We start from the raw sequence: 17,772 nt of genomic DNA on the forward strand, positions 1-17,772 counted from the left end.
CCAGGAGCCAGTGCTAGCTGTTGGTTTGATGGTCATAAGTTTTATGAAGCAAAGAGCACATGAAGGGAAATACTGGGAAATAGGGGTGGTGAGTTAGGTTGGGGTTGAGTTTCAGAAGGCCTTGAATGAAGGATAAGTTAGGTATTCATTTCTATAGGTAATGAGGAGCTTTGGTGGCACAATTTATAGGTGTTATTTTGGGAAGATTATTGAGGTCACGGAGACTATGTTCTTTGGTGCTTACCTTGCATAGAGTCTTGCACATAATAGAAATGTGAATATTAGGTGAATATGTGAATAAATGAAACTATTTTAGATTAGGTAGGGGATTGGGAAGTTCTTGAAACATTCCATGGATGAGATGGAGGTTTGGGTTGGTGTGGAGGCAACTGGAATGGAATTGTCTAGAACATATAGAAGAAGCAGGGATTGATATTTGACGTGGAAATAAAGGAGAGAGAAGAACAAAGAAATAAATGAAAGAATGAAGGAGTATAAGGTTGAGAACCAGATTATGATACTGTATTATCCCATTTTACAGAAATGGGGGCTTAGAAAGAAGAGCATATTTGGGCTTATACATGTGGCATTTTAGTCTATGACTCTGTTGACAGGCTGGCATAGATACACAGCACTGGTGGTCACGTGAAGACCTTGCCTGAATGTGAGGTTCTCTGAAGAATGATGTTGGTTGAAATCAGGAGGTTGTAGCGTATACAGCTGACATAAACTTACAGTTTTGTGGTAACATTCAGTCCTAGTAGAAACAAGCTAATGGTGTAAGACCAATAATGTCAGTGTATGTTGAAGAGATGTATAGATATCATAGAACAGAGAGAAGAGGGAAGAGTGCCCATTCCTGGCTTTGGACTGCATAGGCATTATCTTTTCAGGGCAAAGTAGGGTAGCAGAAAGTTGGGATCCTATATCTTTGCGTTCAAATCCCAAAATTACCATCTCCTGTGCTGAGAGGCCACAGATAGCCTACTGATGAAGGGCATGGACTTGAGAACTGGAACAACCAGGTGCAAATCCTAGCTTTATCACTTACTAGCTGTAGAACCTACTATACGGGGTAGTTTCAAGGATTATTTAAGTCACTGTAGGACGCTGGGAAATCTGGCGGGCCGGAGGCGGCGGGAAGCAGCCGTCGGGCCGCGGCACCAGCAGGGGGAGGCGGCAGGATGGTGAAACTGACGGCGGAGCTGATGGAGCAGGCGGCGCAGTATACCAACGCTGTGCGGGACCACGAGCTGGACCTCCGGGGGTATAAGATTCCTGTCACTGAAAATCTAGGTGCCACCTTAGACCGGTTTGATGCTATTGATTTTTCTACAATGAAATCAGGAAACTGGATGGTTTTCCTTTGTTGAGAAGACTGAAAACATTATTAGTGAACAACAGTAGAATCTGCCATATAGGTGAGGGACTTGATCAGACTCTACCCTGCCTGACAGAGCTCATTCTCACCAACAACAGTCTCGTGGAACTGGGTGATCTGGACCCCTTGGCATCTCTCAAATCACTGACTTACCTAAGTATCCTAAGAAATCCTGTAACAGATAAGAAGCATTACAGACTGTATGTAATTTGTAAAGTTCTGCAAGTCAGAGTACTGGGTTTCCAGAAGGTGAAACTGAAAGAGCGTCAGGAAGCAGAGAAAATGTTCAAGGGCAAACGGGGTGCACAACTTGCAAAGGATATTGCCAGGAGAAGCAAAACTTTCAACCCAGGTGCCGGTTTGCCGACTGACAAAAAGAAAGGTGGGCCATCTCCAGGGGATGTAGAAGTCATCAAGAATGCTATAGCAAATGCGTCAACTCTGGCTGAAGTAGAGCCGCTGAAGGGCTTGCTGCAGTCTGGTCAGATACCTGGCAGGGAACGCAGATCAGGCCCCACTGATGACGGTGAAGAGGAGATGGAAGAAGACACGGTCACGAATGGGTCCTGAGCAAGATCACCTGAGCATCTACAGGACGTGTAACATCCTCCTGGGACAAGTCCTGCTTTTTGAACTTGGAATAATAGCCTTGTTTGTGTAAGCAAAGTGGAGTTCATAAACATTGTTGAAATGCTTAAGACTGCTGCTGGTAATTTTGTAACATCATACATTTTGAAATCTAAATGCCAGTTTTCTACAAATAGTAAAAATACAAAGACATTCGCTGTGAAAAAAAAATAAGTTACTGTAAGTAAAGTATTAGGGCTTTTAAGTACTAGGTAGTAATAATAACCATCTTTATTTAGGGGAATCAATAGTTTGAATGATGTTTAACTTTCAGAGGACTTGGTATCCTGATCTGTACAAATGGAATTGATAAACCAAAAAGAAATCTGCTTACCTTTTTCCCAAGAGTGATGGATGTTTCATTGTAAGTGGGCTCGGGCTTTTGCTTTGTACGTTTACCTGGGGTTTTTCATGGCTTATTATACTTTACCCCTTGATAATCCATTTCTTTTCCCCAGACTCACTCCTGATAAGACAGTATCCAGATAAAATAGATGTTTTGACACCTCTAATATGAACGTCTGTAATGTGAACCCTCTGTCTCCAGTGTTAGGTTTATTCTCTTGCACCTAAGACACACACATAGACACACAAGCAAACGTTAAAAAGACAATCAGCTCATGCAACTCAGAAGCCTGTGGGTCATTTTATCTCCTGATATGGCTGGATTTCGAAGCTCAAATGCTGTCATTGGGGGTCTATCACTTTCTTCATTTCTTGCCTCTTTCTGCTGTTTTGGGGCTTCTAGATGAGATATATATCTTAGAATATCTGTTTATCAGCTCAAGGAAGGAATTCGAACTAGCTCTATTTTGGTAACAAGCCTCACTCCTTAATCAGCCATTTTATTCAGATTAAAGGTGTGCTGTGATGGGCCTGACCTGGGTCACATGCCGTTTGGGTGGACAGATCCCAAGTCTGTAGGTAGCAGTCAAATAAAGTCTTCTGGGAAGTCTGGAAGGATACCTATTATAATCCATTATGCCTACTTAGATATCTACAAATGCAGGCTGGGAATGTTTCCCTCTCTGTGGTTGAATACAGAAACCACAGCAACATTGTTTTTTTTTTTTTTTTTTCTGGCTTGGTTTCTTGTCCGTTAAAACAAAACTGATGCAATATCTTCTAAAATCCAGTGTACCTAGAATAGTAAAAGGAATGCCAGGTTGTGGTTGAGTTAGGCACTGGGGCTTGGATGTCCAGAAACATTTGAGAACTGAGGCTGGTTAAAGTACTCAGAGGCAGGCTGTAGATTGCTTTCCCTAACTTTTCCAGGCACCATGAAGATCAGTAAATTGATGTTTCTGGCTAGTTTAATATCCTCATGTCTATGGGTTACATGCTTCCCAACATGTTTACTTTTAATTAATTTAAATTTTTCATGCGTAATTCCAAAACAGCAATAGTTCCTGTTTTAATTCTAAGGAATTAAAGCTGTTCCTTCCACTCCCCTCCTTTTCCTCCTGTTTCTTCCTCTTCTTTCTCTCTTCCTCTTCCTCTGCTTCCTGCTCTTTCTTCTTCAAGTATATTAGGTTAGCAGTGTTAATGTTAGTAATACTGCATTGCCTTGAGCACATGGTTCTGTCACCCTAAATTCTCCCCAGTCTCATTCTTTTTTCTGGATTTCAGATCCTCTGTGACTAATGTATTATTCACTATATTATTCTCACAGAGCAAGATGTATTATTTACAAGGTTGTAGGATTTCTGAAATTCCACAAGATTTCTTGTAAATTTGTAAAAAGCATGCTGGGCTAGACTAGTTTTCTGCCATACCACTTGCATCAGCATCTGATAGATGGACTCCTTTATTTGCTGGATGATGCTTTGTTTCCAATCCTTGCATATTCCAACAAGAGATATTTTGATGCTTTGTATACTAATATGACCTATCAATTCTTTCCCTCTGTAATTTCCAGAATTTATGGAATCAATGGCATTCAGCTATAAGCATCATAAACTAAATCAAACTGTACCTGGGAATTGTTGGCTTGAACTGTCTCCAGAAAAGCATACAAGATTTTATTTACCACTGGAGGGCAGTAGGGTGATGTATCCCAGACCTAAGAGTTTGTGAGCACTCCTGTTTCTCTTACCTTGTGAAAAATGCTGGTTTTACAAGTTTTTAAAAAGGCTTATGCCCTTTGTCATTGGGCTATGTTGGGGCTCAGACAGGCTAAGATGCTGCCTTTTCTAATTTCACTAATACTTTTGGTTTCCGTAGCTAGTGGTGTGCTGGTAAATGTTTAACAACCAGCTGTCTGGGGGAAATGCCCTGATGTGCAGCATTTGCCAATTTCTGTGGTATAAATATTTCCATTGTAGCTGATTTGAAGCTACTGATTTGATATCACTGAATGCAGAGTCAGCAAGGCATGTTTACAAATCAGCACATAGAAGCATCTCCAGCACACCCCTGTTAGCTATGGTCACTTATCACTTATAGTCCATGCTGTTAGTTTTGTTACCAGATGTACATGTCTTAACTGTTTTTCTAACAATCTAAAAGCCAGAGAATGCATGCCTAATTATTTTTGTCTCCCCACACTGCACCCAGCACAGTGTCTTAGACATTTTAACTTTGTCAGTAAAAACTTTCTGCTATAGAATAACATACATACAAAGCAATGAACAAATTTGCTGTGAATTAACAGTTGAGTTATAATGAAACCTTAGAATTACATACAATATAGCCAGCCCCTAGATCAAGGGACAATATGTCACCAGCATCCAGAAGCCTCCATGTACCTTCTCTAGCCATTAACTTTGTTCTGTCCTGAGTTCCACCTCCATACATTGGTTTCACCTATTTTTTTGAAATTTCATAATGGAACCAGATAGTATTCACTCTTTTCATATCTGCTTCTTTCACTCTGTATCATGTTGTGTGATTTATTCATTCGGTTGTAGTTAGTTTTACTTCATTTTTACCACTATGTATAGTATTCTATTGCATAAATATACTATCATTTATTATGCATTCTGTTGTTTTTTGGTTTTGTTTTTTAATTTAGGTATAATTGACAAAACATTATTTGAGTTTCAGGTGTGCAGCGTAATGATTCAATATTTGTATATACAGTAAATTGACTACCATAATAAATCCAGTTAACATCCGTCACCATGATTACAGTTGTTTTGTGATGAGAATTTTCAAGATCCACTCTCTTGGTTGCTTTAAAATATGTAATACAGTATTCTTAACTGTAGTCACCATGCTGTATGTTACATCCCCATGGATTATATACTTTATAACTGAAAGTTTATTACTTTTGATACCCTTGCCCCATTTACCCACCTCCCAATCTCCTAACTCAAGCAATCACCTCTCTGTTCTATAGTCAGAAGGTTGGAGGTTTTTGTTGTTGTTGTGGGTGTTTGTGTGTTTAGATTCCACATATAAGTAAAATCATAAGATATTTATCTTTTTCTGTCTGACTCATTCCACTTAGCAAAATGTCCTCAAGTTCTTTCTAGTTGTCACAAATGACAAGATTTCACTTTTTTATGGCTGAGTAATATTCTTGTGTGTGAATATATCTCACATTTTCTTTTATTGCTCATCGATTGATGGACATGTAGGTTGTTTCCATGACTTGGCTATTATAAATAATGCTGTAGTGAACATGGGGTTGCATATACCTTTTCAAGTAGGTGTTTTTGTTTTCTTCCAATAAATATCTAGAAGTACAATTTCTGGGTCATTTTGTAGTTCAGTTTTTAATATTTTGAGGAACCTCCATACTCTTTTCCATAGTGGCTTTGCTGACTTACATTCTTACCAAAGTGCACAAAGTTTCCCTTTTCCTTACATCCTTGTCAACCTGATGTCTTGCCTTTTTGATAAAAGCCATTCCAACAGGTAAGAGATAACGTCTCACTATGGTTTTGATTTGCATTTCTCTGATGATTAGTGATGTTGATCATCTTTCATTTGTCTGTTGGCCATCTGTTGTCTTCTTTGGAAAAATGTCTACTCAGAGTCTCTGCTTATTTGTAAATAGAAATATTTCTTTCTTTGCTGTTGAATTGTGAGTGCTTTGTATATTTTGGATATTAATCCTTATCAGATAAAATATGTGCAAAAAATTTTCTCCCATTCAGTAGGTTGCCTTATTTTTTTGATGATTTCCTTTGCTGTGCAGAAATTTTTACTTTGTGGCAGTCCCACTTGTTTTTTTTTGTTTTTTTGTTTTTTTGTTTTTTTTTTGCTTGTGTTGCCCTTGCTTTTGGTGCCAATTCAAATCATCCACAACAACATCAAAGAGCTTACCAGCTTTATTTTCTTCTAGGAGTTTTATGGTTTCAGGTCTTACATTAATATCATTAACCCATTTTTGGGTGCCTGGATGGCTTAGTCGGTTGAGCATCTGACTTTTGCTCAGGTCATGATCTTGCAATTTGTGAGTTTGCGCCCTGCATCTGGCTCTGTGCTTACACCTTGGAACCTAGAGCCTGCTTTGGATTCTGTGTCTCCCTCTCACTCTCTGCCCCTCCCCCGCTCACACTCTGTCTCTCTCTCAAAAATAAATAAACATTTAAAAATTAAAAGTAAATAAAATCTTTGATCCATTTTGAAGTGTGTGTGTGTGTGTGTATTGCTAATTCTTGTTTTGAGATAGTAGTGTACTTTTATTCTGTTGCATGGGGTTGTCCAATTTATCCAACACTATTTACTGAAGAGACTTGATTTTTTACTCATTGTATATTCTTGGCTCCTTTAAATTAATTGACCATATATGGATAGGTTTATTTCTGGGCTTTCTATTCTATCCCATTGATCTATTTATCTTTATTTATTTGTCATATTATTTTTATTACTATAGTTTGATAGAGTTTGAAATTAGAGAACATAATGCTTTTAGTTTTGTTTTTTCTCAAGATTGCTTTGGCTATTGGGGAGCATTTTTGGTTCCATACAAATTTTAAAATTTGTTCTATTTATGTGGAAAATGATACTCAACTTTTGATAGGGATTACAGTGAATCTGTAGATTTCTTCGGAATATGAACATTTTAACAATATCAGTTCTTTGAGTCCATTAGCACAGAATAATTCCACATTTATTTATGTCTTTTAAATTTCTTTCGTTAATATCTTTTAGTCTTTACCTCCTTAATTAAATTGTATCTTTTACTTTCTTACTTAAATTTATTCCTAGGCATTTTTTTTTTTTTGGATACAATTGTGAATTGGATTTTTTTAATGGCCTTTCTTATAGTTTGTTTTTGGTATACAAAGATACAACATATTTTTATATATTAATGTTGTATCCTGTAACTTTCCTAAATTTATTAGTTCTAACAGTTTTTTAGAGGAGTCTTCAGGGTTTTCTGTATGTACAAAATATCATCTTCAAATAATGAGAATTTTACCTCTTCCTTTTTAATTTGGATGCCTTTTATTTCTTTTTAATGTCTAATTTCTCTGGCTCAGACTTCCACTACTATGTTGAGTGAAAATATCAAGAGAAGGTATTTGTCTTGTTTATAAAAGGAAAAGCTTTTGGCTTTGCACCATTGACTATGATGTTAGCTGTGAGTTTGTCATCTATGGCTTTTATTATGTGGAAGTACATTTCTTATATATCCACTTTGTCGAGAGTTTTTTTCATAAATGGATGTTGAATATTGTCAAGATTTTTTCCTGCATCTATTGAAATGATCATAATTTTTATCTTTGATTTTGTTTATATGGTATGCTCCATTAATTAATTTGCAGGTGTTGAACCATCCTTGTATACCTACAATAAATCCCACTTGATCATGGTGTATGATTCTTTTAATGTATTATTAAATTGGATTTGCTAATATTTTTTGAGGATTTTTGCTTTTGTGTTCATCAGAAATAATGCCATGTAGTTTTCTTAATTTGTGGGATGGGTTAGGAAGCAGGAAGGGAAGGGTTGGGAGGGAAGAGGTAAGACAACTTCCTGGGGGAGATTGTACCTGATTTGAGACCTAGAAAATGAGTGAGGCAGGGAGGGAGCATTTTTCAGGCTGAGAGAATAGTATGTGCAGTGAACTGAAGGAGGTAGAGATGGCTTGAAGAATTAGGGAATGGGAGATGATTTTCACAGTATGGCTGAAGGCTAATGTGGACAGATTAGAAGAGGGTGATTAAAGATGATACTGAAATGGAAGTTAGAGTCAGATCATGGAGAGCTTTTGTACCCTCTCCTAAAAATCATGACAAGCTATTGACAATTGTAACCAAAATTGGCTATGCGTTCTCCAATTTTTGGTGAATGGAGCAAGTGGGGGCATCTGGCATAATCAAGGTAGGGCATAAAATCTTGACCTTAGGAATGAAGTTTCAGACCATGTCTGAGAACTAGGATCAGTGGTCAGAATTTTATTGTAATTGTGTGCTGGTAAACTAGCTCTCTTGTGGGCAAAGGGGGAGAGGTATAAACTCTAATTTTAGTGTTGGCCAACTTCCATCATGTAAATATTCCTAACCAGTGGGCACAATTATTGAAACTTTAATGGTCGGCTCTTTTAAGCCGTATGAGCCTACCTTAGCAACACTAGCTTTGCCACCAAGTTTACTCCAGGATGGAGCTCCTGAAGATTGCATTAGAGATTCTTAACCAGTAGTTCTCAAACTTTACCATCTGTTACTATAACCAAGGGCACTTGTTAAATCATAGATTGCTGGGACCCATTCCCAAGTTTGATTCTTTACATCTGGGGCAGGGCCTGAGAATTTGTATATCTAACAAGTTCTCAGGTGATGAACCTGGGTACCATGCTTTGAGAACCCCTGCCTTCAAATCAGCTCCTTTGTTCATACCCTTAGGTGAGATTATTACCAGATGTTTTGGACCCCTCCAAATAGAAAAATTGCTCCCTTTTTGTAGAAAAGAAGGAAATGAGACAGAGACTCATGTCAGTCATGAGAGAGAAGATGTTAATAGCAGCATCAGGATATAGAAGGAATCAAAATTTAAACTGAGAATACTTAGATTGAGTATTGCCTTTGCTGGATAAACATAGGTGTGTTTTTCAATCTGACCTGTAGGTGATTGTCCTGTCTACAAAATAGGGTCTCTGATATCAGTTATTGATATAGGATTGTTGTAATGATCATGTGAAGCAAATTGTCACCAGTTGTCTATTATAGTAAACTATCATTTATAACCACAAATGACTATACAAAGGTTAGCTACTGTTTCAGAAATGATTAAGGTTGAAGCTGAAGCTCAGAGAAGAAAACAATGACATAGCTAGAAGCAATACCTGCTCATTTTCAACTTAGTGGCCTTTCTCTTATATGAGTGGTTTCCAAATATTTCTTATAGCCAAGGGACCCTTTCTTCGAATGAAACCCTGGGAGGAAGAACGATATAGGAGATGATGAAAGAGAAGGTAGTCTTATTAAAGTAGGAAAAGGAAACAAGCATTCCAGCCCTGCAGCAGTGCCCCCGAAATCTTGAGATATCAGAGTCCAGTGTGAAAATCTGAGCGCTCACCTATTGTTTTCTGAATGAGGTGACAGTAAGCAGGTTCACTGGGCAAGAGCCGTGATAGCTTTAGGTAAGTTCACCACCAGTGGGTCTCATGTAAGCAGCACATGAACATCACCTGATGGAGCTTTGAAAAAATCCCATTGTTTAGGCTCCACCCCACACCAACTGTATCACAATACCTGGAGTATGAACAGTTGTCTATACCTTTATGTTTCCCGGGTGATTGTAGTGTGCAGCTCAGGTTGGTAACCAGACATATACCAGTGGTTTTCAAAGTGTGATCCACAGACCATCAGCATCAGCATCACTGGTGATTGTTAGAAATGCAAATTTTCAGACTCTCTGTATCAGAAAACTCTGGAACCTCTGAAACCAGAGGTCCCTTCTGTTACCTAACAACCTGGAGCTGCAGATAGCTCATTCTTTGTGTTCTCAGTATTGTCTAGTGTAACACCTGTTTATTTTTTTTTTTATAAACAGGGAAAATAAAATGTTACATTTATTTGGCATGTATTGATTATTTTTGTTGAGTTTGTTTCTCATTTTATTTTTTATTTTATTTTTATTTTTTAATGTTTTTATTTATTTTTGAGACAGAGACAGAGCATGAGCAGGTGAGGGGCAGAGGAGAGAGAGGGAGACACAGAATCCGAAGCAGGCTCCAGGCTCCGAGCTGTCAGCACAGAGCCCGACACGGGGCTCGAACTCATGGACTGTGAGATCATGACCTGAGCTAAAGTTGGACGCTTCACTGACTGAGCCACCCAGGTGTCCCATTGTTTCTCGTTTTAACTGGAATTGCCATGAGGGGATTAGAAAATGAGTGAGATTTTGTCTGTTAGGAAAAAAAGAATAGGTCTTGGTTTGGGTGAAACAAAGGAACCATGGGGGAAGATGTAGAATACTGAAATCAGGGGGAAAAATGAGAAAGACTTCCAAGGATTGTTGTGCTCCTTGCCACTGTAACTGTAGGCAAGAAAAAAATCCATTTGGAAACTGGTGAGTGTACCAGAGCTAAACTGGGCAAGGAGCCAATGGTCCCCGATCACGTGCTCTTAAATTACCTTATAGTTGATGTGAGTCCATCAGTCTTTGTGTTGGCTTTCATGTTCAATCAGATTTTTCTGCTAGGTTAACTAATGATTCTGTGGGTTCCCTTCCCTGTAATGACTACAGGTTATAATTACTCCTTTGGTGTGTGTGCTTGTTATTATTTACAGAGACTGTAAACTCCATGTCATAGCCTGTGTCCAAGATGGTCCCCAGAGATTCTAATCTTCTTCCAGTCCTATCTGTGTATATTCCCCTCTCGCAGTGACTAGGACTCATGTTTGTGACCAATAGAGTATTGTGGAAATGACAGATTATGATTTCTGAGGCTAGATTATAAGAGATGTTGTGCCTTCCTACTTGCTCTTTCATGTATCGCTCACTCTGGGGGAAGCCACCTGCCATGTTGTGAAGATACTGAATCAGCCCCAGAGAAGGTCCATGTTGAAGACCTCCTGACAATATACAAAATAACATTGTCGGCTGTGTGAATGTGCCATCTCCTAGCTCCAATTTAGCTTTCACATGGTTTCAGATCTAGGAGATATTTTGGCTGGAAACTCATGAGAAACCCAAATCAGAACTGCCCAGCTAAAACACTCTTGAATTACTTACCCCAAATGAGTGTAAGACAACAAAATTTTATGTTGTCTTAAGTTGCTAAGTCTGGGGATAATGTGTTACACAACCATGCATAATGAAAGCACTCAAGGAAGATAGGGCCACTGTGTTTTGCTCATTGCTGCTTCCTCAGAATTTGAGCTTATATTGTGAGTTCACTAAACACTTTTTGAGTGTTAGAATGTTTTTTTCCTCCCCCCACCCCCATGTCACATGCACATACACCCACCATTCTCCTTGAAGTCAGTTTGGCCCGCCTTATTGTCAGTAGGCTTTGCGCTTCTCCATCATGTTCCTTGTTTTGATTTTGAATCCCAGCCTGTGCCAAACATAATCAATTGCCACCAGACAAGCCTTATAAACAGAGTAATGTCTACATTATATTCATACTTCAGAACCCTGCTCCAGTCCCCCTGAAGCTTCCCCAATCACTACAATGCACGGAGAATATTGCCCCTTCTCCACAGGATCAGTCAGGGCTCCAGCAAATGGCAAACTCAAATTGAGTTATTTGAAAATAATTTAACAAATGGACTATTTACAAAGGTGCAACCTGTGTTGAGGAAAACCAAGAAGGGTGTAGAAGCCCCCTGAGGGCTGGAAACCTTTACCATCTGTAAGCTGAAGGGGAAACTAGAGGAGTGGTGATGGACACCTGATAGGAGACTGTAGTAGATGGGCAGGCAGGAACCGGGGAAATAAACATATTTACCTCACTCTTATTCTTCCCTCTTGATCTCTTCCTGGGCCTCCCATTGACTGAATCCAGTCAGAATCTGGACACAGGAGTTTGTTGGTGTATCCATATGGATCAGTCTCATGGCCATACAGGGGGTAGAGGCAGGATACACAGGGGATCAGGAAGGGAATACAGAAAATATCCAATAAACTCCCCACTTCCCGTAGCTCTTACTGCCTGTAAATCAATGTGGAAATTACACAAGCTCTTACTCATGGACTTTCTTAAGTTATTACTGTGCATTAGTGTTTACCATTTTTATGTTGTTTAACACTGCAGGTATTAATGATTTGTCTTCCAAGCAGTATTACAAATTTGTGGAGGGTGATGAACATGTCTGAATTTTTTTTTTTTGTCTCCTTAGAGTTTATTACAAAGTTGGCATTCCAGTACAAGTTTATTGATTGCACAGTTTTTTAAAAAAGTATTTATTTGTTGAGGATTTTTCAGTGAGCTGTCACCCCCAAAAGTCTAGGGACCATATTTATTTAATGTTAGGTATGTCCAGGTATACTTCAGCGCTAACCAGACTTTAGCTTAAAGTGAGAGTCTCTGAAAGGTGGAATGGAATGTTTAAAGGGCATCTATGCAGACTTTAAAGTATAAATTCCTTCTGTAATATCCCTGATATATTATTACCTAACTCATGCTTTAAATACTTGTAACTGCAAAGATGTCATTACCTCATGAAGCTGTTGAATACATTGACTAGCTCTCTCTCTTATGAGCCTCTGAGTAAGTTATTTGCCTATAGCTCCTGGCAATCACTAATCTATTCTCTTTTATTATACTTTTGTCTTTTTCAGAATGTTGTATAAATAAAATCAATTGCAGTGTGTAACCCTTTTGAGAGTGGCTTCTTTCACTCAGTGTAATGGATTATAGAGTCATCTAAGTGGTTGAGTCTGTCAATACCTTTTTTCTTTTTATTGCTATATAGTATCCTATCATTTAAATATTCAGATGTGTCACAATTTGTTTATCCCTTCATCCTTCAAAGACATTTGGGTTGTTTCCACTTTTTGGCAACTTTAATCCATATCTGGGATTGTCAAGAGGGTAAGGACAGAGAGAGAAAAAAAAGAGCAATAGGAATTCACCCCACCAGATTCTCCGATTAAAGAGGAAAGTTCTTTCTCAGAGTTCTGGGCTGTTGGGAGTGCCTCTTGGTGCTGTGTTGTGGCTCCCACAATAGCTGTGAAACTATTTGGGTGTTGCACTGCAAGAGAACAGCAAAAAGGGGAAAAGAGATTTCTCCTATTCTTCCTGTGCTTTAGGAGACCTCTTTGCTTTTCCTGTGATGGTCTCTGTCAGGGTCGATGTCCAGCTCTGAGTTTTTGGTTGCAATGATTGTAGGTCGGAGGATACCAGTGGGATAAAATGGCAAACCCCCTCATTGTTTTAGTGGTGCTTCAAAATCTAGTTTTCTTCCCCAATTGGCATGCTCCTGTTTACTTTTCAGAGTCCTCAGAAAGGTGTTCCATGCATTGCATGTAAGCTTTATGGCTTCATTCAGTGGGAGGGATAGGCAGAGTGTGGTTATTTACTCTTTCTTACCTGAAACCAGACCACCATTCTTTGAGTTTTTAATATCAAATGTTACATATATATATATATATATATATATATATATATATATATATATATTTTTTTTTTTTTTTTTTTTTTTTTCCCTAGCTTAGTTCTTTTAAAAACTTGTTTGGAGATTTGCAGTTTTTAAGTGGATATAAATGTGTGTTTTATTTCTGTGTCTGATAACCCTAGTATCTGAAATCTTTGTGAATCTATACCTACTTATTTCTTGGCATGTATTTTTAAACAAATCTCTATGATGACAATATGTTTCTTGGATTATTATCAGTGGAGATTCTTAAAAGCCTGAGATGAGGGTGTATTATCCTAGGAATGCATTTTATTTGCTTCTGCTCTGTGTTTGGAAGTTCTACCACAAGGGTAACAATTTACAGTAAATTCTTGGTTTGAGATTTCATAGGCCACCTTTGTAGTGTGAATTCAGGCCATGTGGGTTACACATTCTGGAGATTTGTTTTTAGTTCCTCTCATTGTGAAGATTCCAGGAAGGAAAGCTTTCCTGGAGTCCCCTACTAGAGAGCACTTTTTGTTTTCTTTTCCTAATTCGCTCATTTCCAGAAGTATAGTTCTTTGACTTTCTAGCTTTATAGGCTGGGACCATTCTTGCATGGCCTTGAACTTGGTCTTTAGTGTTTTGAGCCTGGCAAGAACATGAAAACCAGTGGTTAATTTCAACAGCTGTACCTACTGTCTTAAAGGTGAAGGTGGTTTCTGTGCTCTACCTATCTTCACTTAGCTTTTGGCCTCAAATACTCAAATAACTATTCCTTATTTTGTTCCTCAATAATCTTTGCATTTCTAAAGATTTAAAAACACGTATTAGCATTTTGGTTATCTTCTTTGGGAGAGTCATTTACTTGTCCACCATGTTCCCAGAACGAGAATATTCTCTGCACTAGATCATATACTGCAATTCATTTAGATCTCAATTAAAGTAAGGTATACTGAATACATATGGTATAATAGGAAGAGTTATGAGACTAAGATTATAGTATAATGTTTTTATAACATTGCCATTTGTCATCAAGAAACCATGTTCTTTCTCTGGACCTCAGTATCCTTATTTGCTATGTAACAGAAATGGCTTAGATCACTGCTGATACTTTGAAACACTATGAAGATTGCTTATTAAGCAAGCCATGTCATGGAGGAAATGATCACTGTTTCTTCCAGTCTAATTTTTGTTATCACGATCACCTTCAAACAGTCCATGTTTAAGATTTTTCAACATCTCAGCTCATATAATCAGAGGAATGCTGAACAGGGCTTGTAGAATTTTTTTCTCAGTGAAGTTTGGATTGTTAAGAATAACATGATTCAGTATCTCTTGATAGCATTATTCAGGCAGAAGGGAGTGCAATCATCTCAAGGGTTTGTTACTGGTGTCTCTAAAAGTGATATCCCAGCACTGCAAGTATAATTCACTGCACACAGAATCAGGAGGCCAGCAGTAGTCATGGTGTATTCGTTGTCTCTGGTATGTGTATGTGTTCATGGCTGTCCTGGCTTGTGTGGATAAATACAGGATGGAGGCCCCCTTTTTTTTTTTTTTTTACACAAAGCAAACATTTTTTTTCTGCCTCTCTAGGCAATCCACATGTTTAAAAAGTAGCAGTTGTTGGTGCACCTGGATTAGGTGTCCCACTTCGGCTCAGGTTATGCCGTCACAATTCATGAGTTCAAGCCCCATGTTGGACTCTGTGCTGACAACTCAGAGTCTGGAGCCTGCTTCAGATTCTGTGTCTCCCTCTCTCTGCCCCTCCTCCCCTGCTTGTGCTTTGTCTCTCTCTCAAAAATAAATAAACATTAAAAAAAATTTAAGTAGCAGTTGCCTATTTAAGTAGCAAACAACATCCCTGTTGAGATGATATAGGGTATTGTGTGGCTTTCTTTTATTTATTTATTTTTTAATTTTTTTTTTCAACGTTTATTTATTTTTGGGACAGAGAGAGACAGAGCATGAACGGGGGAGGGGCAGAGAGAGAGGTAGACACAGAATCGGAAACAGGCTCCAGGCTCTGAGCCATCAGCCCAGAGCCTGACGCGGGGCTCGAACTCCCGGACCGCGAGATCGTGACCTGGCTGAAGTCGGACGCTTAACCGACTGCGCCACCCAGGCGCCCCAAGTGTGTGTGGCTTTCTTTTAATCAGAAGTGTTTGGGATCCTCCAAAGCATATATGAACACCTCTGAACCCCAGGTCAGGAGATACCTAGAGATGAGCCAGTCAAGTTATAGTTTTAACTTTGGTACTTGCAGATTTTTTTTTTCTTCTGAAAAAATAAAAATCAACTTGGTATCCCAATATATAAAACATGAAATTAATTTTTAATAGCATGAATTAACAAACTCAAGTTTTATAATATTTGGTAGAATATTTGTACATGATGTAATTTTTGATGAAACAAATTTCAAACTCAAAAATTTGAATTTAGAACTTTATTCAACAAATATTTACTGATTTTCTATTTGGTGTAAGACACTATGCTAAAGTACCATTTTCCATATAGATTCCAGGATATTAAGAAGGATGACAGTAGCAGTCTTATGTCATTTTTTCTTACAAAATTAAAATAAAATTTTGCAGACCCCCAAAGCACCTACCTGGGGTATTCCACAAAATATATTTGGATTGCACTGGTCTTATCCAATCCTACTGTTGTTCATTTTAGAAAATAGAGGCCCTAAAAGAGTTAATAATTTTCCCAAAGGAGGAAAGTAAAATTACATTTGCTTTGTGCCTATTAAATGCTGATGATTAGAGGTTTTCCAAAGATATGGTCAATATATTTTTTAAAATTTATCTGTGTTATTACTGATAATGATATTTTTAGACCCATTTTATAGAGGAGACAATTAAGGCGTCATTAGGCTGAAGAAGTAGGTATATCTTTTTAGATGTATTCATGATTTTGCCTATTAGTTGAAAGAGGAGTGATTTGACCCGCTGGGTGTTTTAAGTGATATATTGTGTGCATTTTACATGTATTACTTTATAACCCTCAAAGAAAATTGAAGGAAATACACATGATCACAATTCCCCTATTTTATAAATGAGCATATTAAAAATTTTTTTTTTTTAATGTTTATTTATTTTTGAGAGAAAGACAGAGCACGAGCAGGGGAGGGGCAGAGAGAGAGGGAGACACAGACTGTGAAGCAGGCTCCAGGCCCTGAGCTGTCAGCACAGAGCCCGACTTGGGTCTCAAACCCACCACTGTGAGATCATGACCTGAGCCGAAGTCAGATGTTTAACCAACTGAGCCACCCAGATGCCCTACAAGTGAGGATATTAAGGCCAAACAAAGTTTTGTCACTTGGCCTAGGAAGTATGTGATGGAGAGTAAGTGGCAGTGCTGGAATTTGAACCAGGCGGTCTGGCCGAAGAACACTCTTTTTTGAGCTAAGCGGTTGTCAGTGTTCTGCAGCCAAAGACCACCCGAACACACCTATGGTTCAAGAAAGTGGGTTCATTGGTCATTGCAATAGGTGAGTGTTAACCATAGAAATAAAGCTGTTGATTATTTTACCAGCAAAAATGGGTTTATTCAGGAATAGTAGAGAATTGCAATTTGGGACATGTGTGATACATCAAAACCATGGTCAAAGGGGGAGAACAAAGGAGAGGAACATTCTTTTGCGGAAGAACAGTTGAAGATAGGAGGAGCTGTTGCAAACAGGAGGTCCATTGGAGTAACCTGGGTGTCCAAAGTGTAGTAGCTTTTCATTGGCTGAGTTTTCATAGTCGGTCATTGGCTGGGCTGTCGCCAGGAGGGGAGAAGCAGCTTTCTTTGTTCTGTTGGGATAGTAAAGTAGCTGAAGTAGTATGACCAGAAAAGTATGTCTCTTTCTGTTAGGCGCATAGTTAACTACATGTCGTAGGGCATGAGATCTCCCCCTGGTGGCCTCCTGACTCCATTTTAATGAGGTTTCTCTTAATTCTCACAGGAGACTACTCATGGAGAACGATTTGTCTCTGTAATATGGGGTTAGAAAGGGCTCTTAGGATTGGAACTCTGTGTGGCAATTTGCAGAGTCTTCAAGGAAGCAAAGGTTTGTTCTGGGTTGTGTGCTATCTTAGAATGGGATAATTGTATGATTGGGTTTCTTATGAGAGGAAAGGAGTGAGGATAGAGTTGAACTAGTAAAGAAGCAGCAGTCATCATTATCTGGGAAGGGCAGGGAGCAGGAATATCTGGCTGTTTTGGTGGTTTGGACAATGTTTATGTTTTGTCTCTTCAGGCATGATTATATAAAAAGGTCCTGTTTTATCTTGATCCATCAGATGTTGC

At 38.5% G+C, this 17,772-nt stretch overlaps 1 protein-coding gene across 1 annotated transcript; it reads left to right on the forward strand.

The window, feature by feature from the left end:
- The first annotated feature begins 1,184 nt into the window (after nucleotides 1-1,184).
- Nucleotides 1,185-1,951, forward strand: LOC124525034 (U2 small nuclear ribonucleoprotein A'-like). Its single transcript, XM_047097468.1, is given in 2 exon segments — nucleotides 1,185-1,332; nucleotides 1,335-1,951. Coding segments are annotated over 2 exon segments (765 nt in total).
- Nucleotides 1,952-17,772: the final 15,821 nt, after the last annotated feature.

Source organism: Lynx rufus, unplaced genomic scaffold, assembly GCF_022079265.1.
Source record: "Lynx rufus isolate CCGP_SWC_20201006 ecotype Redwood Valley unplaced genomic scaffold, mLynRuf1.p SCAF_4, whole genome shotgun sequence".
Classification (NCBI taxonomy): Eukaryota; Metazoa; Chordata; class Mammalia; order Carnivora; family Felidae; genus Lynx; species Lynx rufus.